This window comes from Macaca nemestrina, chromosome 11, assembly GCF_043159975.1.
Source record: "Macaca nemestrina isolate mMacNem1 chromosome 11, mMacNem.hap1, whole genome shotgun sequence".
Lineage (NCBI taxonomy): Eukaryota > Metazoa > Chordata > Mammalia > Primates > Cercopithecidae > Macaca > Macaca nemestrina.
The window spans coordinates 128,622,354-128,648,836 of NC_092135.1; the positions used below are offsets into that span (position 1 = coordinate 128,622,354).

The window sequence follows — 26,483 nt, forward strand, 5'->3', positions numbered from 1 at the left end:
AAATTTATCCTGCCCTTTATTTCTATTATTATCACATTGTAATAGATAATGAAATAATGAAATAATTATACAACTCACCATCAAGTAGAATCAGTGGGAACCCTGAGCTTGTTTTTCTGCAACTAAACGTTCCCATCTAGGGGCGATGGGAGACAGGGACAGATCATCAGGCATTAGATTCTCAAAAGAAGCACACAACCTAGATCCCTTGCATGTGGAGTTTATGATAGGGTTTGTGCTCCTATGAGAATTTAATGCTGCTGCTGATCTGACAGGAGGCGGAGCTCAGGCAGCAATGCGAGCAATGGGGAGCTGCTGTAAATACAGATGAAGCATCACTCACTCACCCACCACTAACCTTCTGCTGCGTGGCCCATTTCCTTAAAGGCCATGGATTGGTACGAGTCCTTACCCCAGGAGCTGGAAACCCCTGTTTTGTAGAAGAGGTTAGGAGAAGGGAGAGGGACTCCTCACACCAGAGCTTTCCTTTCTCATTGAAGGATACAATACAGAAGTTACAATTATTGGATATAGATCGCAACATACAGGCTTAAATGTCTCCGTGTAAGACCATCAGTAAAACTCTAAGATTCAGAAATAAGTCAGTGTCCTTTTCAGCGTCACTGGGTTATGCATTAATCACTGTGTCAACAGTTTGAGAGACTCATGATAAGATTCAGGGACAAGATTTCACCATGAATCACAAGACCTTCCTAAGGTGGGCTAATTGGAAAGCCTGTTTACTTTTAAACTAAACTGCCAAATGTGACCTGTAGATTATCACATTCCCCTTTTGATTAAAAAAAAAATCTTCCCATGGAAGCACTGCTGATCAATCTGCTAGGTTAGGGGGATAGATGTTCTTCATTCCTTGTCAATGGGAAGGCTTATTCCAGGGAGTCATGTCCCTCGGTGGGGGAAAAAAACCTTGTTACTGCAGCCAGGCCAGTTTGCTGACAACATGAGGTAGGTCATAACACAAGGCTACATGCTATTCTCCCGAATGATAAATCATCTCACTGGGAAATCAGTATTTTGGCCTTAGCCGTTGATCTAAAGCAAGCAGAAATGCAAATCATGAGTGACTTAATAGCCAAGAAAATAAACTATGTTTATTATTGGGTTGGCACAAAAAAAGAAGTTGCAGTTTTTACCACCAGAAGTAATGGTGAAAACCGCAATTACTTTTTTGCACCAACCTAATATTATAATCACAACAACTTGAAAACCGCAATAGAATAAAGAAATTAGTCCTAAGAGTAACCAAATGAACAAGTCATCAACTTATAGTTGCTGTTGCTTGCTGAATCATCTCTAGTCTTCAGAATTTCATAATTTTACTTTTCTTGGAAGAAGTAAAACAATGAGAGATTCATAGCATCAGTAATTTGAATAGTAGAAATATAATGCACACAAAAATTAAAATCAAAAAGAGAATTTGTATACTAGAGTGGGGGGGAAAAACCCTATTCCATTAGGGAGCCAACTAAGAAAGAAAATTAAATCCAGGTTCTGCTTTAGAGACTTACTATAGCCAGGAAATAATTAAGTCCAAATTGCAAGTAAATAGTAATTTTCGAAACTCAAAAACAATGGTCCGGACTAGAATCTAGTAACAACTACGCTATAATTTTCTTCTGAAAGATAATTTTTCTCTCTTCAATCTCCCTTTTCTGCCAAAGAAAAATCATAGGTCAATTTTATTTGCAATATAAGTTTTAGCCTTGTTGTGTTTGACCTGATTATTTATGTAAAAGGCAGCAGGAATAGTGATTGTCCATATAGGCTCCTTTTTTTATTAGACATTTTAGATTAGACTTTTTTTTTTTTTTTTTTTGAGATGGAGTCGTGCTCCATCACCCAGGCTAGAGTGCAGTGGCACAATCTTTGCTCACTGCAAGCTCCGCGTCCTGGGTTCACGCCATTCTCCTGCCTCAGCCTCCCGAGTAACTGGGACTACAGGCGCCGCCACCACTCCCAGCTAATTTTTTTTGTAGTTTTAGTAGAGACGGGGTTTCACCGTGTTAGCCAGGATGGTCTCATTCTCCTGACCTCATGATCCACCCGCCTCAGCCTCCCAAAGTGCTAGGATTACAGGTGTGAGCCACCGCACCCAGCCTAGATTAAACTTTTAAAAGCTTCTTCAGGATAGAAAGCCAAGTCAAGGATTTATCATCAGATCGTGCCTCTACTACTTGTAATAATTGGGTAAATTCCTCCTTTCTTGAAGTCCTCCAAATACCTCAAAGTTTCTGGGCCTGTCAGGAAGGGACATTACTTAACACGAGGTCAAAACACCTACAAGGGATTGCAGTACATTGAGCTCCATAGAGACAGTGCTGGGGCAAGTGAGAGCTGGACAGGCACTGGGCGACTCTGTACCTTGCTGAGGAAAAATAACTAAACATGGGCAAAGGAGATCCTAAGAAGCTGAGAGGCGAAATGTCATCATATGCATTTTTTGTGCAAACTTGTCAGGAGGAGCATAAGAAGAAGAACCCAGATGCTTCCGTCGACTTCTCAGAATTTGTTAAGAAGTGCTCAGAGATGTGGAAGACCATTTTTGCTAAAGAGAGAGGAAAATTTGAAGATATGGCAAAGGCAGACAAGGCCCGTTATGAAAGAGAAATGAAAACCTGTATCCCTCCTAAAGGGGAGAAAAAAAAGTTCAAGGATCCCAGTGCACCCAGGCGTCCTCCTTTGGCCTTTTTCGTGTTCTGCTCTAAGAATCGCCCAAAAATCAAAGGAGAACATCCTGGCCTGTCCATTGATGATGTTGTGAAGAAACTAGCAGAGATGTGGAATAACACTGCTGTAGCTGACAAGCAGTTTTATAAAAAGGTGGCTGCGAAGCTGAAGGAAAAATACAAAAAGGATATTGCTGCATATCGAGCTAAAGGAAAGCCTAATTCAGCAAACAACGGAGTTGTCAAGGCTGAGAAAAGCAAGAAAAAGAAGGAAGAGGAAGAAGATGAAGATGAAGAAGAAGATGATGATGAATAAGTTGGTTCTAGCGCAATTTTTTTCTTATCTACAAAGCATTTAAGCCACCTGTACACAACTCACTCCCTTTAAAGAAAAAAACTTAAATGCAAGACTGTGTAACATTTGTTTTTAAACTGCACGCTGTCTTTTTTTGTATAGTTAACCACTACCGAATGTGTCTTTAGAGAGCCCTGTCCTGGTGGTATTTTCAATAGCCGCTAACCTTGCCTGATACAGTATGGGGGCTGTAAATTGGCATGGAAATTTAAAGCAGATTCTTGTTAGTGCACAGCACAAATTAGTTTTATATGAGGATGGTAGTTTTTTCATCTTCAGTTGTCTCTGATGCAGCTTATATAAAATAATTGCTGTTCTGTTAACTGAATACCATGCTGTAATTGCAAAAAAAAAAAAAAAAAAAAAAACAGTTGCAGCTGTTTTGTTGACATTCTGAATGCTTCTAAGTAAATAAAATTTTTTTAAAAACTCTATGAGGGAACTGTGTAGACAACGTATCAGGTCGGTCTTCTTCCATGTCTATTGGTTCTACAAAGCCAATCTCAATCCCTCAAAACAATGGTGTCATACTTGAAAATACGACACCCTAGTCAAAGCCTTGGTAAAATAATCAGTGTTTCCAATCTGTCCTGTTACAAAAGAAACAGATTATTATTGAATTTGTGCAAATAACCATTGCCATAAGAATGTTTTCTTGAGTACTCAAAAACGTAGTAAAGACAATACAGGAATTATCTTAATAAAAATAAGTTTTGGGCCAGGCGCGGTGGCTAACACCTGTAATCCCAGCACTGTGGGAGGCCAAGGCAGGCGGATCACCTGAAGTCAGAAATTTGAGACTAGTCTGGTCAACATGGTGAAACTCTCTCTACTAAAAATACACAAAAAATTAACCAGGCATGGTGGCATGTGCCCGTAGTCTCAGATACTCGGGAGGATGAAGCAGGAGAATCGCTTGAGCCCAGAAGGCAGAGGTTACAGTGAGCCAAGACTGCACCACTGTACTCTAGCCTGGGCAACAGAGTGAGACTCCATCTCAAAAAAAAAAAAAAGTTTTAAAAAGAAAGAGATTTTAGAATTAAAAATCAGTATCTCTTTTAATTTTATTGAAAGCAAAGCAATATTTTAAGCAAATCTTGTTCTAACATAGGGGACCAAATTTTTTGTTTTTTATCAGTGTAGTTTTAATATCAAATCTCAATCTTTAGAAAGACTTATAATTTCCTTTTCATTGTAGCTAACTTGATCATATACAAAATTTATTTCATAGGGTTTCTTTTCACAAACCTTATTATGACTTAGACTGTTTATGAAATGCTTGGACTTTTTGCTTTTGTCTGTACTTTCTTAAATAACTAGACATTTTACTTTAGAACAAAAAATTTACCATACAAGACTTTTTTCTCATGTAAAATTATTCTCTTTTAACCTATCTTACCAAAAATATTCATAAATTTTTTCATTTTTCTCTCTCCTTCTTACTGGTTCCTTTCTATATTGCTCATTACTTTAAAACAACCTTAAATAACCCCTGAATTAAACACAATTACTTTTTCTCAGAAAGAACATATTTTTATGCCTTCTTATAATTTTCTGTCATTAAAAACACATCTTACTTTTTTGACACATTTTAAATGTAGAATTATATATATTAATTAGAATGCTTAAACTTTCAGTAACTTTAAATTTTATTGAAAACCTAGGAAACAAGAAATCTTGAATTGTCTGTCACATGACAGTATCTTACAAATGAGAACTCTTTTATAATTTTTAGAAACATTTTCTCATAACAAAAACATTTTTTATCTTACTTGGAATTGACCTAGATGTTTAATAAGCATCTATTTTTGAGTTTAATTTAGCAAAACTTTAAGATTTTAAATTACATTAAAAGTTTATATATGTTTATTCCATTTACATTTACTTTATTTTTAACAGTTTACCTAGATTACTTATGAAAACTGATATATTAGACAAAGCTAGTCATCATTTCAAGTTATTTTCCTGTCAACCAATTTTATAGCCTGTGAATATCAGATGTTCACTTAAGAAAGAACCTTAAAGTTAAATATATGAGTATTTTGCTGATAACTCAGAAGATAGTTGTTTTTATTAAAGCAAAAATATTTAATCAGTCATACTTATCAAAAGATTTATTCAAGTCATGTGAACTTAGATATTTGGGACTACTAATTCCTGAGCATTAATGTATTTATAAGTCAATCTGGTACTACATAGAAATTTTATAGCTCTGCTTTTAAAATTCTGGTCATGAATCAGGTAAATTTCACTAGTTTAAAAGGAGGGTTGAATTAAATTGTGCCTTTCAAAATGGTACAAGTTAAAGTTATCTGTCCTGCATGACCGAAGCCCTTACTGAGTGTAGCAAATTTGTATCTTAAAGCACAGAGAAAGAATTTAATCCTTCCATAAGGCTAATGAAGTTTTACATCTCCAAGGGACTGTGAAGTCCAGCAGGGCATTTAAAGGGTATTATCTGATATCGGATAAAGGGTTTAATTGGGTTTACTTCCACTTTAATGGGGATGGTTGAATACGTTTTACCAATGTCAGCAGGAGATTGGGAGCATAAATGATCCAGCAAAACTTGCAATAACTCATCAGTGTCATTCATCAGTCTTGGGTCAGAAAAAAATGTTGGTGATAATTGTGATCATTTTGTTTCATTTTCATTCTTTAGTTGTTCTGTTTGCTCCTTCTGTTCCAAATGTAAATACGTTTTCCCCCTTTTGAGAGAAGGAAATGTGTGTATTGTGACATTGCAAAAATCTCTACCTAAGAGACAGATGGGAGCCAAGAGGACAAGTAGAAAGGAATAAATTCATTTAAGGAAGAATATGAAGGCACAGGGGTAGAAGGAGGAGAAGCAATTGGAATGAAAGGGAGAAAGCTTTTGAAGTCTTTTTCAAATCAGAAATAGTGTGAGACAGCCTTTTGCTTATCTCTTCAATGAAGGCCATTTTTTTCCCCCAGGATTTCTTTTAGGAGCATCTCACTGCTATTGGAAGTAAGTCAATTTGTCTGGTTCTAAAACCAGCTTTTTCCAATTGTGCATGGCAATACATCAGCTTAGGCATTTTCAAAAGATCCCCATTTTGGCCAGTGCTGCTTATGACCATCCTGGGTTACATGGGTCCACTTATCTAAGTACTTGCAAGAAGAAGGACCCTAAGTGTTGCATATCAAATCAGCTGGTGCTGTTTCCCATCTTGGTTGTTTTGAATGAAACAAGTAATATAGTGGATCAAGTGTGGTGGTTTTGAATTTTTGTTCCCCAAAATTTCACTCAATAGGCTGAAAAGATTCTCTTACATGTCTCTGATTCCAGAGTCACCTCCAAAGAAATTTCAGGGTATTCATGGGCAAGAGATAATCAGTTTTTATGAAGCCTGCCAGCTGAGCAAAAAGTTAACAGTGTGGGGATTTTCCTATGAGACTGCTCCATGTTGTGGGGGTATGCCCTGATACCTCTGCTGTTTTGGGTTTCCTAAAAACCACTTGGTTGTAGACAGAGAAGGTTTCTTAACTTCAGAGCAAGAGTGCCCTCCCTCATGCACTCAAAAAGGAGAAAGCTAAGGAAAGGTTGTCCCATTCAAAACCTTGAGAGAAACAATTCACAGAGCTCCTATTTTATGCTACCCTAGGATTCAACAAAAACTCCTGTCTAGTCAAGGAGAAAACCAGCTTCAAAAAACCAGAACTTCCACCACGATGAGAAGTTCATTTATTTTGGGAGGAACTCGTCTGCAACACCCAGCCAGGGCATCCAAGTTCAGGAACACAATGTGTTATGTGTTCATTACCAGTACCTGCACAAAGGTTGGAAGCCACTCTATGTGGTCCAGGGAGGTCACTCCAAAATTCTGCCAACTACACTAGAATGTTGACCAAAATTAAGCCTGTTGAGAAAGGAAGAATTTGAAAATGGTTTATTGAAAGCCAAATGTGAGGATCAATCCAAGAAAACACACCAACAAAGTTGAGAGTGTTCCAGAGTCTGTTACAAGTTGGAATGATTTTATAGGTAGAGTCAGGAGAAGGAAGAGGGACTCCTCACACCAGAATTGTCCTTTCTCATTGAAGGATACAATAGAGAGGTTACAATCGTTGGATACAGATTGTAACATACAGGCTCAAATGTCTTTATGCAAGACAATCAGTAAAATTTTATGATTCAGAAATAAGTCAGCACCCTTTTCAGGGTCAGTGGGGTATGCATTAATCAGTGTGTCAACAACTTGAGGATCTCATCATGAGATTCAGGAACAGGATTTCACCATGAATCACAAGACCTTCCCAAGGTAGGTTCATTTGGAAGCCTGTTTACTTTTAAATTAAACTGTCAAAAGTGGCCTGTAGGTTTTCACTATCCTTTCTCTGCTTGCCATGTGGATGCAGAGAAAAGGGGGTCAGCCATACTTGAAACTTAACCAATTGTCCTATAGAACTGATGTTTATAGTTTCTTTTGAATAAACGTGAAACTTGACCCCCCCGTTTTGAAACCTCAGAAAGTTTCATTTGTCTTATCTGAGGTCCTTTCTCAGGAAACCAACCATCAGGCCTCTCAAACTGTATCAAGGAACTGAAATTACCAGGTCACCACATCTGGACAATGCAACCCAGATAACTCACCCCCAATGGCTGCCTAACTGACTACCTGCTTCTTGTTGACATACTCCTCTTCTTTACCCCTAATTCCTGCTTTGCTGCATGTAGTTATATTTCTTCCCTATAAACCCCTAATTTTAGTCAGTTACGGAGATGGATATGAGACTGATCTCCCATCTCCTCAGCTGCAGCACCTGATTAAAGCCTTCTTCCTTGGCAATACTTGTTGTCTCAGTGATTGGCTTTCTGTGCAGTGAGCAGCTGGACCTGGATCAGGGTGTTTCAACAACAGATTTTGGTTTCCTGACAGTAAACATGTTGTTTGTGGCTTGGCTGCCATGGGCCACAAGTCTCAGAGGCCCTCCTAAGCAGCTGCCCACCCAGTTTTGACTGGAGGTGAGTTTTGGATTCTCTCTGGCCCTGCTGCTATGTGCCCAAACCACATTCCTGATTGCCTAGGAAGAATAGCCTTTGAAATTCTACATCTGCCTCTGGATAGATGAGTGTCCTTTGTGGGCCCAGACAGCAATATCTGCTCTTCTCTACTGGGGAACATTTTAAAGGAATTTCCATTTGCAGGTTGAAAAATCCCAAATGACTGAGAAAAGGAAGCATCCTGACTGTTTTGATATGGACTTTCTTGATGGCTTGTTTGTAATTGTGTGTGTGTTCCAGCAACTGAGTGTTCATTGCAGGTACCAGAGAGTGGGATTGGCTCCTCTTGATTTGGGAAATTCCAAAGGAATTTCTGTTTGCAGCTTGAAAAAGCCCAATCAATGCAGAGAGGAAAACACCCTGACTACTTTAGTTGGGACAGTCTTGGGGCTTGTTTGTTGTGGCAGCAGATGGATCATTGTGTTTTGGTGATTGTGTGTGTGTCAATATAGTCATGGTAAATTAGATTTTGATAAACTGATATTCTTTCATAATACTGTTTTCCCCAATATTCTTTGGAATCTGGAGTTTATTCCTAAATGAGAAAGTGGGATGGAGTTCCATGTAACCAGGCTTTTAAGCTGCTATTCTAAGCAGAGTTGGTCCTGCTTAGTGTGTGATGTTCTCCTTTAGTGCTTTTTGGCCCCAGTGTTCTATTTTTTTTTTTTTTTTTTTTTGAAACAGAGTCTCACACTGTCACCCAGGCTGGAGTGCAGTGGTATGATCTCAGCTAACTGAAACCTCTGCCTCCCAGGATCGAGCTATTCTCCCTCCTCAGCCTCCCGAGTAGCTGGGACTACAGGCACACACCACCACGCCCAGCTAACTTTTGTATTTTTTTTTTGAGGCGGAGTCTCGCTCTGTCACCCAGGCTGGAGTGCAGTGGCACCATCTCGGCTCACTGCAAGCTCCGCCTCCCGGGTTCACGCCATTCTCCTGCTTCAGCCTACTGAGTAGCTGGGACTACAGGCGCCTGCCACCACTCCCGGTTAATTTTTTGTATTTTTTTTTCTTTTAGTAGAGATGGAGTTTCACCATGTTAGCCACGATGGTCTCGATCTCTTGACCTCGTGATCTGCCCACCTCAGCCTCCCAAAGTGCTGGGATTACAAGCATGAGCCACTGGCACCCAGCCCCAGTGTTCTACTTTTTTAAAAAAATTTTTTTTACTTTATTTTTTTGAGACAGTCTCACCCTGTTGCCCAGGTTGGAGAGCAGTGGTGCCATTTCGGCTCACTGCAACCTCCACCTCCTGGGTTCAAGGGAGTTTCCTGCCTCAGCCTCCCAAGTAGCTGGGATTACAGGCACCCGCCACCATGCCCAGCTAATTTTTGTATTTTTAGCAGAGACAGAGTTTCATCATGTTGCCCAAGCTGGTCTCAAACTCCCAACTTCAAATGATCCACCTGCCTCAGCCTCCCAAAATGCTGGCCCCAGTGTTTCTTTGGAGTCTGGGGAGATTTGGACTTTAAAAATCAAACTGCCATGAAAACTGCTTCACCCAAAATTTTGGTTCACAGCTTTCACTGGATAACCTATCAGGGCAAAGTTTAGCTATGTGAACATGCTTGTAGACTGGTGAGTTTGTATTGCTATCTCACGGCTATAATTCTGAAGTAAAAGCAACTAGATCTTTGTTTGTGTGTATACATGTTTAGATGTGTTTATGTATATGTACCTTTGTTATGTTATATGTTATGCCAGCAAATTGGCTTATTGAAAAAAAGTGCTGGCCAGACATGGTGACTCACGCCTATAATCCCAGCACTTTGGAAGGCCAAGGCGGGTGGATCACTTGAGTTTAGACATTCGAGACCAGCCTGGGCAACATGGTGAAACTCAATCTCTATAAAATAAATAAATAAATAAATAAACAAACAAACACAAAAGAATATTCATTAATTAAGTTCAAAGTTTTTTTCAAGTTCATATGACTTAAGAAAATCTTTAATAAACAATCTGGCTTTACAATTATTGGTAAAATAGGCCAGATGTGGTTGCTCACACCTGTTATCCCAGCACTTTGGGAGGCCAAGGCAGGCGGATCACCTGAGGTCAGAAGTTTGAGACCAGCCTGGCCAACATGGAGAAAGCTTGTCTCTATTAAAAATTTAAAAATCAGCTACACATGGTGGCAGGTGCCTGTAATCCCAGCTACTCGGGAGGCTGAGTCAGGAGAATCACTTGAATCTGGGCGGTGGAGGTTGCAGTGAGCTGAGATCATGCCATTGCAATGTAGCCTGAGTGACATGAGTGAGACTCCACCTCAAAAAATAATTATTAGTAAAATAAAAATAGAAATGTCTTCAGAATTGTCAGCATATATTTCTATCTGGGTTTTATGTTTGTCTCTGCTAGATATTTTGAGGTGACAGAGTTTGGCACAGAAGGTTATAAAACTATAAACCAGTGGGTATGGTCACTCATGCCTGTAATCCCAACACTTTGACAGGCCGAGGCGTGTGGATCACCTGAGGTCAGGATTTTGAGACCAGCCTGACCAACATGGTGAAACCCTGTCTCTACTAAAAATACCAAAAAAGAAAATTAGCTGGGCATGGTGGCAGGTGCCTATAATCCCAGCAACTCAGGAGGCTGGGGCAGGAGAATCACTTGAATCTGGGGGGCAGAGGTTGCAGTTAGCAAAGATCACACCATTACACTTCAGCCTGGGCAACAAGAGTGAGATTCCATCTCAAAAAAAAAAAAGTATAAACCCAGCCAAAACAAAATGATCTTTCTTTTAATAAGCAAGACTAATTTAATGTTGTTGATTTAATGAAAACAGTTGAATCTTCTGAGTTATTGGTGAAAATACCCATGTAGTTAAAGTTCTTACTTAGGTGAACATTTGATATTCACAGGTTATAAAATGGTTAACAAGGAAATGATGCATAAATAATCTCAGAAACTACTAAAAATAAATAAAATATAAATGGGTAAGTGCTATAGATAAAGTTTTTGTGTAATTTAAAATCTTAAAGTCATTTTGGATGCTCATTGGATGTCTGGTAATTTCCAATTAAAAAAAGGTTATGATATGGGGAAACATGTTTCTAAAAATTATGGAATGTTTCTCATCTATAAAATGCTAGTATCTGATAGACAACTCAGGATTTCTTGCTTCCTAGGTTTTCACTAAAATTTAACATTACTAAAATAGTTAATATGTAATTCTCTATACGAAATGTGCCAAAGAAGATGTGTTTTTATTGAGAAAAAGAATAATTTTGTCTAATTCAGAGGTTATCTGAAGGTTACTTCAAATTATGGGCTTGAAAAGATTATTTATGAAACAAGGTAAAAAGGAACCAGTAAGTAGAGGAGAGAGATGTAAAGAGAGTTATGGATATCAAGATGTAATTTGGGTAAGGAAGGTTACAAAGAAAAGATAATAATTTTGTATGAAAAAGGATCTTGTATGTTAAATTTGTGTCCTAAAGTAAAATGACTTGTTATTTTTTTAAAAGAAAGAAAAAGAAAATTTAGGACAAAACAGACAGTTCAAGCACATCATAGATGGTCTGTGTAAGCCATAGGTAGTTTTTTTCCATTTTTCTGTGTGTCTGTCTTCATGATCATACAGAAAAAAACAGTAAGTTGAAAAAGTTTACATAATAAAATATTATTTAAAACCTGATAGAAAATTGGAGAAACTTGACTAATTAACATTGCTCATAGTTAAAGCTCTTAGTCTTGATGAAGGTGAATTAGTAAATTAAGAAGTGTTGTGAAGAAATACATTGGTACTCCAAGATGGCCAAATAGGAACAGCTCTGATCTGGAGCTCCCAGCAAGATTGAAGCAGAAGATGGGTAATTCCTGCATTTCCAACTGAGGTACCTGGTTCATCTTATTGGGACTGGTTGAACACTGGGTGCAGACCACAGAGGGTGAGCTGAAGCAGGGTGGGGTGTCCCCTCGCCCGGGAAGCACAAGGGGTTGGGGGATTTCCCTTTCCTAGCCAAGGGAAGCAGTGACAGACTATCAGTCTGGTTAACGGTATACTGGAGAAACGGCACACTCCTGACCAAATACAGTGTTTTTCCCAAACTCTTAGCAACTGGCAGACCAGGAGATACACTCCCATGCCTGACTTGGCAGGACCCATGCCCACAGAGCCTTGTTCAGTGCTTGCGCAGCAGTCTGAGATCAACCTGCGATGCTGCAGATTGGAGGGGGGAGGGGCGTCCACCATTGCTGAGGCTTGAGCAGCTCACAATGTAAACAAAGGCATGGAAGCACGAACTTGGCGGAGCCCACCGCAGCTCAGCAAGGCCTACTGCCTCTATACATTCCACCTCTGGGGGCAGGGCATAGTAGAACAAAAGGCAGCAGACAGCTTCTGCAGACTTAAACATCCCTGTCTGTCAACCCTGAAGAGAGCAGTGGTTCCCTCAGCAAGACATTCAAGCTCTGAGAATGGAGCATCCTCAAGCAGGTCCCTGACCCCCGTGTAGCCTGACTGGGAAACACCTCCCAGTAGGGGCTCACAGACACTTCAAACAGGCGGGTGCCCTTCTGGGATGAATCTTCCAGAGGAAGGATCAGGCAGTAATATTTGCTGTTCTGCAGCCTCTGCTGGTGATACCCAGGCAAACAGCATCTGGAGTGGACCTCCAGCAAACTCCAACAGACCTGCATCTGAAGGGTCTGATTGTTAGAAGGAAAACTAACAAACAGAAAAAAAATAGCAACAACAGCAAAAAGGGCATCCACACCAAAACCCCATCTGTAGGTCACCAACATCAAAGACCAAAGGTAGATAAAACCACAAAGATGGGGAGAAACCAGAGCAGAAAAGCTGAAAATTCCAAAAAATAGAGTGCCTCTTCTCCTCCAAAGGATTGCAGCTCCTTGCCAGCAAGGAAACAAAACTGGAAGGAGAATGAGTTTGATGAGTTGACAAAAGTAGGCTTCAGAAGGTCAGTAATAACAAACTTCTCCAAGCTAAAGGAGCATGTTCTAACCCAATGCAAGGAAGCTAAAAACTTTGAAAAAAGGTTAGATGAATGGCTAACTAGAATAAATTGAATAAACAGTGTAGAGAAGACATTAAATGACCTGATGGAGCTGTAAACCATGGCATGAGAACTTCGTGACGCATGCACAACCTTCAATAGCTGATTCAATCAAGTGGAAGAAAGGATATCAGTGATTGAAGATCAAATTAATGAAATAAAACAAGAAGACAAGATTAAAGAAAAAATAATGAAAAGAAACAAACAAAGCCTCCAAGAAATATGGGACTATGTGAAAAGACCAAACCTACATTTGTTTAGTGTACCTAAAAGTGATGGGGAGAATGGAACCAAGTTAGAAAACACTCTTCGGGATATTATCCAGGAGAACTTCCCTAACCTAGCAAGAAAGGCCAACATTCAAATTCAGGAAATACAGAGAACACCACAAAAATACTCATCGAGAAGAGCAACTACAAGACACATAATTGTCAGATTGACCAAGGTTCAAATGAAGGAAAAAATGTTAAGGGCAGCCAGAGAGAAAAGTCGAGTTACCCACAAAGGGAAGCCCATGAGACAAACAGCAGATCTCGCAGCAGAAACCCTACAAGCCAGAAGACAGTGGGGGCCAATATTCAACATTCTTAAAGAAAAAAATTTTCAACCCAGAATCTCATATCCAGCCAAACTAAGCTTCAAAGGGAAGGAGAAATAAAATCCTTTACAGACAAGCAAATGCTTAGAGATTTTGTCACCACCAGGCCTGCCTTACAGGAGCTCCTGAAGGAAGTACTAAACATGGAAAGGAACAACTGGTACCAGCTACTGCAAAAACATGCCAATGGTAAAGTCCATTGACGCTATGAAGAAACTGCATCAATTAACAGGCAAAATAACTAGCTAACATCATAATGACAGCATCAAATTCAAACATAACAATATTAACCTTAAATGTGAATGGGCTAAATGTCCCAATTAAAAGACACAGACTGGCAAATTGGATAAAGAGTCAAGACCCATCAGTGTGCTGTATGCAGGAGACCCATCTCACATGCAAAGTCATACATAGGCTCAAAATAAAGGGATGGAGGAAGATCTACCAAGCAAGTGGAAAGCAAAAAAAAAAAAAAAAAAAAAAAAAGCAGGGGTTGCAATCTTAGTCTCTGATAAAACAGGCTTTAAACCAACAAAGACCAAAAGAGACAAAGAAGGCCACTATATAATGGTAAAGGGATCAATGCAACAAGAAGAGCTAGCTATCCTAAATATATGCACACAATACAAGAGCACCCAGATTCATAAAGCAAGTCCTTAGAGACATACAAAGAGACTGAGACTCCCACACAATAATAATGGGAGACTTTAATACCACACTGTCAATATTAGACAAATCAACAAGACAGAAGGTTAACAAGGATATCCAGGAATTGAACTCAGCTCTGCGCCAAGTGAACCTAATAGACATCTACAGAACTCTACACCCCAAATCAACAGAATATGCATTCTTCTCAGCACCACATCGCACTTATTCTAAAAATGACCACATAATTTGTAGTAAAACGCTCCTCAGCAAATGTAAAAGAACAGAAATCGCAACAAACTGTCTCTCAGACCACAGTGCAATTAAATTAGAACTCAGTATTAATAAACTACTCAAAACTGCACAACTACATGGAAACTGAACCACCTGCTCTTGACTACTGGGTAAATAATGAAATGGAGGCAGAAATAAAGATATTCTTTGAAACTAATGAGAACAAAGATACAACATACCAGAATCATACAACATACCAGAATCTCTGGGACACTTTTTTTTTTTTTTTTTTTGAGACAGAGTGTTGCTCTGTCGCCCAGGCTGGAGTGCAGTGGTGCGATCTTGGCTCACTACAAGCTCCACCTCCCGGGTTCACACCATTCTCCTGCCTCAGCCTCCCAGGTAGCTGGGACTACAGGCGCTGCCACCACACCCGGCTAATTTTTTGTATTTTTGGTAGAGACGGGGTTTCACTGTGTTAGCCAGGATGGTCTTGATCTCCTGACCTCGTGATCCACCCACCTCAGCCTCCCAAAGTGCTGGGATTACAGGCGTGAGCCACCGCGCCCGGCCTGGGACACATTTAAAGCAGTGTGTAGAGGGAAATCTGTAGACCTAAATGCCCACAAGAGAAAGGAGGAAAGATCTAAAATCAACACCCTAACATCACAATTAAAAGAACTAGAGAAGCATGAGCAAAGAAATTCAAAAGCTAGCAGAAAGCAAGAAATAACTAAAATCAGAGCAGAACTGAAGGAGATAGAGACACACACAAAAAAAAATCAAAAAAGCAATGAATCCTGGAGCTTGTTTTTTGAAAAGATCAACAAATTAGATAGACCACTAGCAAGACTAGTAAAGAAGAAAAGAAAGAAGAATCAAACAGATGCAATAAAAAATGATAAAGGGGATATCACCACCAACCCCACAGAAATACAAACTACCATCGGAGAATACTATAAATGCCTCTATGCAAATAAACTAGAAAATCTAGAAGAAATGGATAAATTCCTGTACACATACACTCTCCCAAGACCAAACCAGGAAAAAGTTGAATCTCTGAATAGACCAATAACAGGTTCTGAAATTGAGGCAATAATTAATAGCCTGCCAACCCAAAAAATCCAGAACTAGATGGATTCACAGCTGAATTCTACCAGAAGTACAAAGACAACCTGGTACCATTCTTTCTGAAACTATTTCAATCAATAGAAAAAGAGGGAATCCTCCCTAACTCATTTTATGAGGCTACCATCATTCTTATACCAAAGCCTGGTAGAGACACAACCAAAAAAAAAAAAAGAATTTTAGGCCAATATCCCTGATGAGCATCGATGCAAAATCTTCAGTAAAATACTGGCAAAATGAATCCAGCAACACATCAAAAAGCTTATCCACCAAGATCAAGTCAGCTTCATCCCTGGGATTCAAGGCTGGTTCAACATACACAAATCAATAAATGTAATCCATCACATAAATAGAACCAAAGGCAAAAACCACATGATTATCTCAATAGATGCAGAAAAGGCCTTTGACAATATTCAACAGCCTTTCATGCCAAAAACTCTCAATAAACTAGGTATTGATGGAACATATCTCAAAAATAATAAGAGCTGTTTATGACAAACCCACAGCCAATATCATGCTGAATGGTCAAAAACTGGAAGCATTCCCTTTGAAAACTGGCACAAGACAAGGATGCCCTCTGTCACCACTCCTCTTCAACATAGTGTTGGAAGTTCTGGCCAGGGCAATCACGCAAGGGAAAGAAATAAAAGGCATTCATTTAGGAAAAGAGGAAGTCAAATTGTCTCTGTTTGGAGATGACATGATTGTATATTTAGAAAATCCCATTGTCTCAGCCCAAAATCTCCTTAAGTTGATGAGCAAATTCAGCAAAGTCTCAGGATATAAAATCAATGTGCAAAAATCACAAGCATTCCTATACACCAATAACAGACAAACAGAGAGACAAATCATGAGTGAACTCCCATTCACAATTACTACAAAAAGAATAAAATACCTAGGAATCCAACTTGCAAGGGATGTGAAGGACCTCTTCAAGGAGAACTACAAACCACTGCTCAACAAAATAAAAGAGGACACAAACAAAAGGAAGAACATTCCATGCTCATGGATAGGAAGAATCAATATCGCGAAAATGCCCATACTGCCCAAGCTAATTTAGAGATTCAATGCTATCCCCATCAAGCTACCAATGACTTTCTTCACAGAATTGGAAAAAACTACTTTAAAGTTCATATGGAACCAGAAAAGAGCCCACATAGCCACGACAATCCTAAGCAAAAAGAACAAAGCTAGAGGCATCATGCTACTTGACTTCAAACTATACTACAAGACTATAGTAACCAAAACAGCATGGTACTGGTACCAAAACAGACATCTAGACCAATGGAACAGAACAGAGGCCTCAGAAATAACATCACACATCTACAACCATCTGATCTTTGACAAACCTGACAAAAACAAGAAATGGGGGAAAGGATTCCCTATTTAATAAATGTTGCTGGGAAAACTGGCTAACCATATGTAGAAAGCTGAAACTGGATCCCTTCCCTACTCCTTATATAAAAATTAATTCAAGATGGATTAGAGACTTAAATATTAGACCTAACACCATAAAAACCCTAGAAGAAAACCTAGGCAATATCATTCAGTGCATAGGCATGGGCAAAGACTTCATGACTAAAACACCAAAAGCAATTGCAACAAAAGCCGAAATAGACAAATGGGATCTAATTAAACTAAAGAGTTTCTGCAGAGTAAAAGAAACTATCATCAGAGTGAACACGCAACCTACGTAATGAAGAAAATCTTTGCAATCTACCCATCTGACAAAGGGCTAATATCAAGAATCCACAAAGAACTTAAGCAAATTTACCAGAAAAAAACAACCCCATCAAAAAGTGGGCAAAGGATATGAACAGACACTTCTTAAAAGAAGACATTTATGCAGGCAACAAACATGAAAAAATGCTCCTCACCACTAGTCATCAGAAAAATGCAAATGAAAACCACAATGAGATACCATCTCACACCAGTTAGAATGGCAATCATTAAAAAGTCAGGAAACAACAGATGTTGGAGAGGATGGGGAGAAATAGGAACCCTTTTACACTGTTGGCAGGAGTGTAAATTAGTTCAACCATTGTGGAAGACAGTGTGGCAATTCCTCAAGGATCTAGGACTAGAAATACCATTTGACCTAGCGATCCCATTACTGGGTATATACCCAACAGATTATAAATCATGCTACTATAAAGACACATGCACACATATGTTTATTGTGGCACTATTCACAATAGCAAAGACTGGAACCAACCCAAATGTCCATCAGTGATAGACTGGATTAAGAAAATGTGGCACATATACACCATGGAATACTATGCAGCCATAAAAAAGGATGAGTTCATGTCCTTTGCAGGGACACAGATGAAGCTGAAAACCATCATTCTAAACACATGCACTGCAAGAACACATGGACACAGGGCAGGGAACATCACACACCAGGGGCCGTAGGGGGATGGGAGACTGGGGAAGGGATAGCATTAGGAGAAATACCTAACATACGAGTTGATGAGTGCAGCAAACCAACATGGCACATGTATACCTATGTAACAAACGTGCACATTGTGCACATGTACCCTAAAACTTAAAGTATATTAAAAAAAGAAAAAAGAAAAATAAATAAATTTTTTTAAAAAGAAATACATTCGCAGTTTGGCAGTTCTTTTTTCAATATAATTAAGCATGAAGTCAGATGTAGTGTGGAGCCAAATATCACATACATGCTTGCATTGCTTCACATTCTATTGGCTATTCTGCATAGATGGTACTAGCACTAAAGTACTTGCTAGTTACATACCTAAAGTGAGTTTCTCAATTGTACAAAACATATAGTACATGTGGTGGACCTAAGGACATTTAATTGTATATCAGGAACAAAATATTCATCATATGTTTTTAGGCTCTGAGTAATACTATAGCCTCCAAGGTAAACTGAGTAGAAGAAAAATTGGAGGTTGGTTTCCTATTTATTTGTTTTTGCTCCTAATTTTCATGTATTTTCTGTTTGTTCTCCTTTGGATTTTACTTATATATACATATATAAATTTTTGTTTTTTAGTTTCTAATGGAAGGCTTTTATTTGGTTCTATGAATAGTCATTTTTTTTCCTATACATTTCCAACTTCATTATTTTCTCTATTTATCCAAACTTCCCAATCTACCTTTGTCAAGCCTCCAAAAATTAATAGAGGACACCAACCATTTAAAATTTGATGGTTTTGCTTACTTCTAATGATCTAGAGGGCTATAAGAGCTTTAAGGTTCCTAGCAAAATAAATAAATAAATAAAAGACATATAAGTTCTGAAAAGTAATAGCACATTTTTTATTTTGTTATTTGAAAAGTAGGTGAGAACAGAAATGTTTAAATGGTGTTTATTTCCAAGGTAATTTAATTCAATCAATAATTTGACTTGGTTTCAGATCTTTTCCTTTAATGAGGAAAAACTGTGATACAGATACAAAGTGTTAATGTTCACAAAATATTGGCCTATCCTTAAGGAAATTATACTAATTGGGATTTCTCTCAAATTACTTTAGTTATCTTTACCATTATTAAAATTAAGTTACATTCACTTGGATTAAGTAGTAACAAAAAAAAAAAGATGTGAGACTAGTGAGTTTTGATCCCAAGCCTTCTATCACTGTTGAGTCTTTCATGTGTGTACTTGAAAACAAAATATCCACAAGTGTTTCACTGGTTTGAAGAGTGTAGTGGTGAATGTTACCTAATCAGTTGTCAGTACCGTAACTGATAAGAAAGTTACCTAATTAGTTGTCAGTACTATATTACCAGTCATGGAAATGTATGCTAGTGCTCTTTATTTTTACTTTTACTTTTTTTTTTTTTTTTTTTTTTTTTTGAGATGGAGTCTCGCTCTTTCACTCAGGCTGGAGTGCAGTGGCGCGATCTTGGCTTACTGCAACCTCTGCCTCCTGGGTTCAAGCAATTCTCCTGCCTCACCCACCCGAGTAGCTGGAATTATAGGCACCCACCACCACACCCAGCTCATTTTTGTATTTTTAGTAGAGAGGAGGTTTCATTATGTTGGCCAGGCTGATATCGAACAACTAACCTCATGTGATCCACCTGCCTCGGCCTCCCAAAGTGCTGGGATTACAGGTGTGAGCCACCGTGTCCGGCCCTGAAGCTCTTTTAAAATAGCTGAAAAGAAATTACTGTGTATGTGCTTAATCTCACTTTGCCCCTGTTTTGTTGCATAGTATCTAAATAAAAGGATATTATTTATCCTCATGCTAAATTTCCAAAACTGATATTTACATTTACCATTTTTTAATGATGGAGAGAAAAGTTCATTGTCTTACTTTGATAAGTTTAAAATAGGACCTATCCCATTTTTTATGCTTTTAGTCACAGTTCTGTCACCAGAATGCTAGCAATTAGATACATGCAAGGAGTAACCTAAATACTTTAATACAATGGTTTGAAGTGCTATAGGCAGTAATAACTACTGGACACTAAATCACAGTGTTTGTGACATGTCACAGAGAATGATAGGACTTTCTGCAGCATAAATGTCCTCTTAACTAATCCTCGTGCTGTTAAGTTACAGCGCTTTGACTTCTGGGTCTAAAACAGGCACCTACTTCTGCTGTATCTTAAACATTGCCCTAGTTAAAGCCTCATCTTCAGACCTAGGAGAAAATGACAGTCAAAATGAACTGCTTTCATGAGACACTGGGCCAGAAATTAAAACTATTCAGTCCGTCTAGGCCAAGGGACTGTCATGGAAGACGTGGACATGTGAGATTTGAGGTTTTTCTATAAATTAAATGTTAATATCAAAAGCACACTGATACGAGGCCGGTGTCTAGGACCATGTGTCAGAACAATAGCATTTTCTTGGAGCATTAATCTGATCTTTAATAGAAAATTGTAAAATGTTTCTGGAGATCTTATGTTAGGATCAAACTGATTAAAATTAAAATTGTTTATAAGGTTTTAAAAATGACTTTTAATATTAATAATACACAATGCAAAGGTGAAATTTGGTTTTCTCTTTTGAACAAAATTTTCATGTGAGAGATAATGAAAGATTTTTATTTACCTTTTGAATAACTAAAGGGTGAAAACAGGAGGAAAGAGAGACATTTAGTTGGCCTCATGCTGTCTTTATTAGGTTTCATTGTTTGGGAAACTGAGTCTACTCTCTATAAAAGGGTAAAGGTTTTGTTTCATCTTCTTGGCTAAATCAATGACTACTTTACAGTGACCTGTGGATCCTATTTTGTAATATCAAATGTCTTAAAACTTCGATATTTGACAGACTTTCCAAGAGTAAAAATTTCAAGTTCTAAATTCAGTCTTTTTGACCTCAAACTAACTTTTTTGCATCTTAGTTTCCCTGAAGTTCAAGAGAGACATATTAGACTTATTGGCTTATTTGTTACATTAGGATTATGCAGAAAGCATTGTCACATCTGAGGTGGTGTTTAACTTCTTTGGGTTTATGTTTATATAGATGTGTTGCTAATATATGTTCCAGGATTGTATGAGATTCCTAAAATTCTTTCATGTTTTAATATATGTCATCAGTAATAATTATGTTTATTATGTTGAATTGTTATATGTCACAGAAATAATCAAATTTCCTCGTCAACTGTGTCTTTAACTATGGCTTGCTTAAGACTTTTGACATCTACAATTATTATTTTACACTGATTCTTCTCAAAAAGTAACTTATAATCAGCTACAGTCCATGGTTTGCTTCTTTGGGGGAGTTCATGAAAAGGACTCTTTAATGAAGGTTTCTGATGACTTTGGAGGTTGTTCTATTAGATTAGAGAGAGAAAACGTCCAAGAAACTAATTGAAAAACTGATATGTTCATAAAGTTTACTAACCTAATATGAAGCAGAGCAGGAGTTAGTTGCATACACTGAACAAATGGAGGCCAGAAATAATTTCTTATGGATTTTTTTTGTTTGAAACATTGCTGCCTTTAACAATTGAGAAGAGCATTACTCTTGAAAACTAAATTTGAGGCATATTTCTCTCCGTGCCTAATTTCTCCAGAATTCATAAGCTAATTGTGAATATTATTAATTCATGGCAATGTGTTTGCATATGTTTAATAAGAATCTGTTTTCTGCTGGGCGCATTGGCTCACGCTTGTAATCCTAGCACTTTGGGAGACCAAGGCAGGTAGATCACTTGAGGTCAGGAGTTTGAGACCAGCCTGCCAACATGGTGAAACCCCGTCTCTACTAAAAATACAAAAATTAGCCAGGAATGGTGGTGCATGCCTGTAGTCCCAGCTACTCGGGAGGCTGAGGCAGGAGGATCACTTGAACCTGGGAGGTAGAGTTTGCAGTGAGCTGAGATTACACCACTGCACTCCAGCCTGGGTGACAGAGCAAGACTCTATCTCAAAAAAAAAAGAATATGTTTTCTTTTATAATAAAACACAGTTGGAAGAACTGGTCATTTTCCCAGGGCTTTGACTGAAACGGCCTTGTGAGAGGTTCCAGCAAAGCCAGTTTAAGATAGCCTATATGGACAATGGTTCTTGCTGCACTTTGTGTGGGTAAACAAGCCAAGTATATGGGACTGAAGCTTATTTGGCAGGTAGGTTGGTCCTGCTGTGATTTGTCTTTAGTGAAAGCGGGAGACTGGAGAGAAAAAGAGTGTATTTCAGAAGAAACCTATAGTATTCAGTTAACTTTTGATTTCTGGGTGGCTATGTGGGTCACCCATGGTATGGAGCTACCCACAACACTCCTCATTAGCATAAAGCAGCCAGAAAGATTGATGACCAGGTTCCCCATGACTGAGGAATTGATAAACAGAAAAGGGGCACTGAAATGAACCCAATTGTCCCGTAAATCTGATTTTTACAGTTTATTTTGAATAAACATAGAAATTGACCCTCTCAGTCTTGAAACTTGAGAGAGTTGCATTTGTCTTATCTGAGTTCTTTCTCAGGAAACCAACCATCAGACCTCCCACGTAATATCAAGGGACTGAAACTCACCAGATCACTGTATTTGGACAATGAGATGCCAGACTCCTCACCCCTTATGACTGCCTAACCAACTATCTGCTTCCTGTTAACCGACTCCTCCTCCTTACCACTCCCTAATTCCTGCTTCCCTGCATGTAGATACATTTCTGCTATATAAACCCCTAACTTTAGTGAGTCAGGGAGACAGATATCAGACTGATCTCTTATCTCCTTGGCTGCAGTACCCAATTAAAGCCTTCTTCCTTGGCAATACTCATTGTCTCAGTGATTGGCTTTCTGTGTGGCAAGCAGCAGGACCTAGGCTGAACCCCTGGTATTTCAGTAACAAAATCATGGGTGACTTCCCTGTCTAAACAAAGTCACATTTTGATTCCTTTCATTGCAATGAGATGAGCATTTTAGGCAGGATCAGCCTTCTGCAAAACTGCAAGGAGCATGTTTCACTATAAGAATGCCATGTAAGCTGGGCACAGTGACTCATGCCTGTAATCCTAGCACTTTGGGAGGCTGAGGCAAAAGGATCACTTGAACCCAGGAGTTTGAGACCAGCCTGGGCAACATGGCAAAACCCCACCTCCACAAAAAAATACCAAAAATTAGCCAGGCATGGTGGCACACACCTGTAGTCCCCGCTACTCCAGGGGCTGAGGTGGGAGGATCACTTGAGTCCAGGAGGTTGAGGCTGCTGTGAGCTGTGATCGCACCACTGCACTCCAACCTAGGTGACAGAGTGAGACCCTGTCTCAAAACAAAAATGCCATGCAGCTAGACTGGTACAAGACGCTAATTGAGAGGGGATAGAAAAGAGGTTGCCATGCCCTCTGTTTTCTTAGCCAATGCACTTCCCTAGCAAGATCTAGATCGATCCACACTGTTTCCACTTCTCTGCTGGAGATGAGAACCTTCAGTAGTCAAACAGCTCTCATCTCTGGGGTCTGCACAACTTGTTTGATGAAACTAAGGGAGACCCATAAGGCCATTTCTTACAGCCCACAGCCAAGCCCTCTGTGAAAAGGAAAAGGCAACTCTTCCAGCAAGGAAGTCCTCATCCCTTTTCAAAAACTTTCCTAGGCAAACTTGTAGGCTATTAATGACTCTAGTTATGACCTCCCAGCCCTTACTGAGGAGAAACCACTTTGTAATGTGGGTTTTCAACCTTGGCTGCACATTGCAATCACCTGGGGATCCCGCCCCCACCACCCACAAAGATTCCGATGTCATTGGTCTGAGATGCTGCCTGAGAATTGGTGTTTCCAAAGCTCCTCTAGTGTTTTGTGTTTTTCTAGCACAAGCAAAGTTGTGAGTCACTGTAGTGCAATGCAGTTCAGTCACAATTGCCACAATTGCGTAGGCTCCATCAGAACCACCTGAAGGACTTGGTAGACCACAGCTGGCTGGGACCTACCCCTAGGCTTCTGATTCAGTGAGTGAGAGGCAGCGCCCCAGGTTGTACATTTCTAACAAGTTCCAGGCGCTGCTGCTGCTGGTCCAGAGACCACTGCATTAGAGGCCAGAGTTCTCAACTATTGACTGCACATTAGAACCATCTGGACAACATTTAAGACGTACTGATGCCAATACCCCAACCCAGACTAACTGAATCAAAATCTCTGGTAATGGGGCTCCAGAGATGGTTTTTTAATCCTCCCAGGGGATTCTACTGTAGAGCAAGTTAAGAACCACTTCTAAACAAAAGAAAATAATTCTTACTAAAAAGATTAAAGAGACATACACCAAGTTTGCAGGCTTCCTAGACAATGGAACTTCAAACATAGGATTTGCCTGTGGTATTTATTCTTTCCTGGGGCCCACTTGCAGTGTACTTGATAGGATGATGGATCAGAAACCTTGACCCAGCAGCCTAAAAATAGTGGTCAGCATCGATAAATCTCATCTATTGCAACAAAAAGGAAAAACAGTTACAAGGCCCCACTCCAGGGGAAGCTCAGATACCCCCCTGCCCCCACGTGGAGATGTGCCCAAGAAGTGGCTCCTAATAGGCCACTCAAATTCTGCCATTGAAGGAGAATACGTGGGCAAGATACATCTTGCAGCCTAGAATTTTTTTTCGTATATGTGACTTTAGTCTCTTCTTTGTATAGTGACTTTGTAGATGAAGAGAAATTACAACACCTTACATGCGAAGTTGACTAAGTCATGGGGGCTCTTCCTCCAGGTTCCCAGAGCGAAAAGCAAAAAGCCCTGTACTCTCTGGTGCCCACCTGATCATCTTGCCCATGGTTTTTCCATCCCAGAGGTACTGCTATAGGCCCAGAGCCCTCCAGACAGAGAACTGCCATCCAGGAACTCCTCCCCAAGCCCTTTCTTCAACTCATTCTTGCTATGGCAAGAGTGTGGGTTGAAGTGATATCTCGGAAGTTTACTCCATTGTATTAAATTCTCAGTAAATCACCCTTTGACAAGTCAGTTTAAAGGAGACAATGTAGACAGCTAGAAAAGACTCTATTTCTGGGCCAGGTTTTGCCAGCTGTTTAATAAATTGCTCAAATCATCTCTAATGCATCCTATTTTTGTCACTAGTCATCATGTCAGAATCTCTGCTTTCATAAAGAAAACTTTTCTGGCCTGACACATAGCCACTATCTACTGAACTTTGCTGCAGGCCAAAATGTCTTCTGAGATCTCCACTCAGCGATCCTTAATATGTTGTGGAGAGAAATTTACAAGTGTGCCCTTGATACATAAAAAGGTCACAAATTCTAGGGTCCCACTGATCCCAGTGATGTCTACATCATCTCCCCTTCTAGCCGGAAAACTCAAACATATGTGGAGTGTGCAACAAATGGGGACAGCTGTTCTGCTGCGACACTTGTCCAAGATCCTTTCATGAGCACTGCCACATCCCGCCCGTGGAAGCTAACAAGTGAGTAAGATGTGTCCCCTTCCCTGAGCCCTTCCTTCTTGTGGTACAGCTCCTCCTGCCACTCATGAGTACTCTGCAGTTTCTGTACCTGGTTATGTGTTTCTTAATGCATAAGGGGCAGGCTCCTTAGTATCAGGATCCACAAGTATTATCCAGAGCTGTTGAACAGTGCTGGCAGCAGCAGATTAATGGGAAGCAAAAACTCTTTAAGTGGTTATTGAGTGCAATAGAAAGAGGTGCCAACCTCTGCCTCCCCTACTTGGCTCCGAGACCCATGCTCTCTGATGGGGTGATGCCATCATACACTGCCTGCTGGTTTAAAGCATATACCACCTGCTGTGGGACCATCACACAGCTGGTAAAGCCAGTGCTGCAGCCGTCTATCAAGCCAACTGACTCTGGGTCACAGGTCACATGTCGAGACCTGTGAATTCTGCAACTGTGAGTCCCTGGCTCACTTCCTTTGCTAAAACATGTGCCTTTGGACAGAGATGATGGTATGCAGGATACCATGGAGACTGATAAGGTGCTCTGTGAGTGGTGTGTGGACAGAATTGTTAAGGCTGAGAGGATGATCTCTACCAGGAATGTGTCTGACTCTATGAGGGCAGAGCATTGCCCTTCCATAATGGAGAAAGCTAATGTGACCCACCTGCTCCCAGAGTGTCATCTCAGGGGATCAGCATAAACCTCTGCTTTTGACCAGTTGGGCAATCTGCAGAGGCAGAAGAAAAATCAGCTTTTCGGTTGAGCCCATGTATAGCCCCCATCCCTGCACCAGAGTTGCAAAGTACTCTTAGAGGAGCACTTTGTAACAGGCTCCTTGAGCAAGCACTACATGGCCAAGGAGATGCTGGCATCACTAGGATGGTTCATTGTGCTTGCCTGATTATCAACAGCCTCCTAGCACAGATGGCCTAGTAGAGAAGGTTGGAGAATGAATCTAGGAGCAAATGGAAG

At 39.7% G+C, this 26,483-nt stretch overlaps 1 protein-coding gene across 10 annotated transcripts in view; it reads left to right on the forward strand.

Annotated features, from left to right (window-relative positions):
* Positions 1-26,483, forward strand: part of LOC105473951 (SP100 nuclear antigen) — a 132,364-nt gene that overhangs the window by 102,585 nt on the left and 3,296 nt on the right. For 7 of the 10 annotated variants that reach the window (XM_071073514.1, XM_071073509.1, XM_071073511.1 and 4 more), the window contains one exon: positions 25,408-25,523. In XM_071073514.1, the coding sequence (XP_070929615.1) occupies positions 25,408-25,523 (116 nt within the window). Of the gene's footprint in view, positions 1-2,478; positions 4,432-25,407; positions 25,525-26,483 lie in introns of those variants that run through there. The other 3 variants (XM_071073516.1, XM_011728198.2, XM_011728199.3) reach the window with 3 other exon arrangements.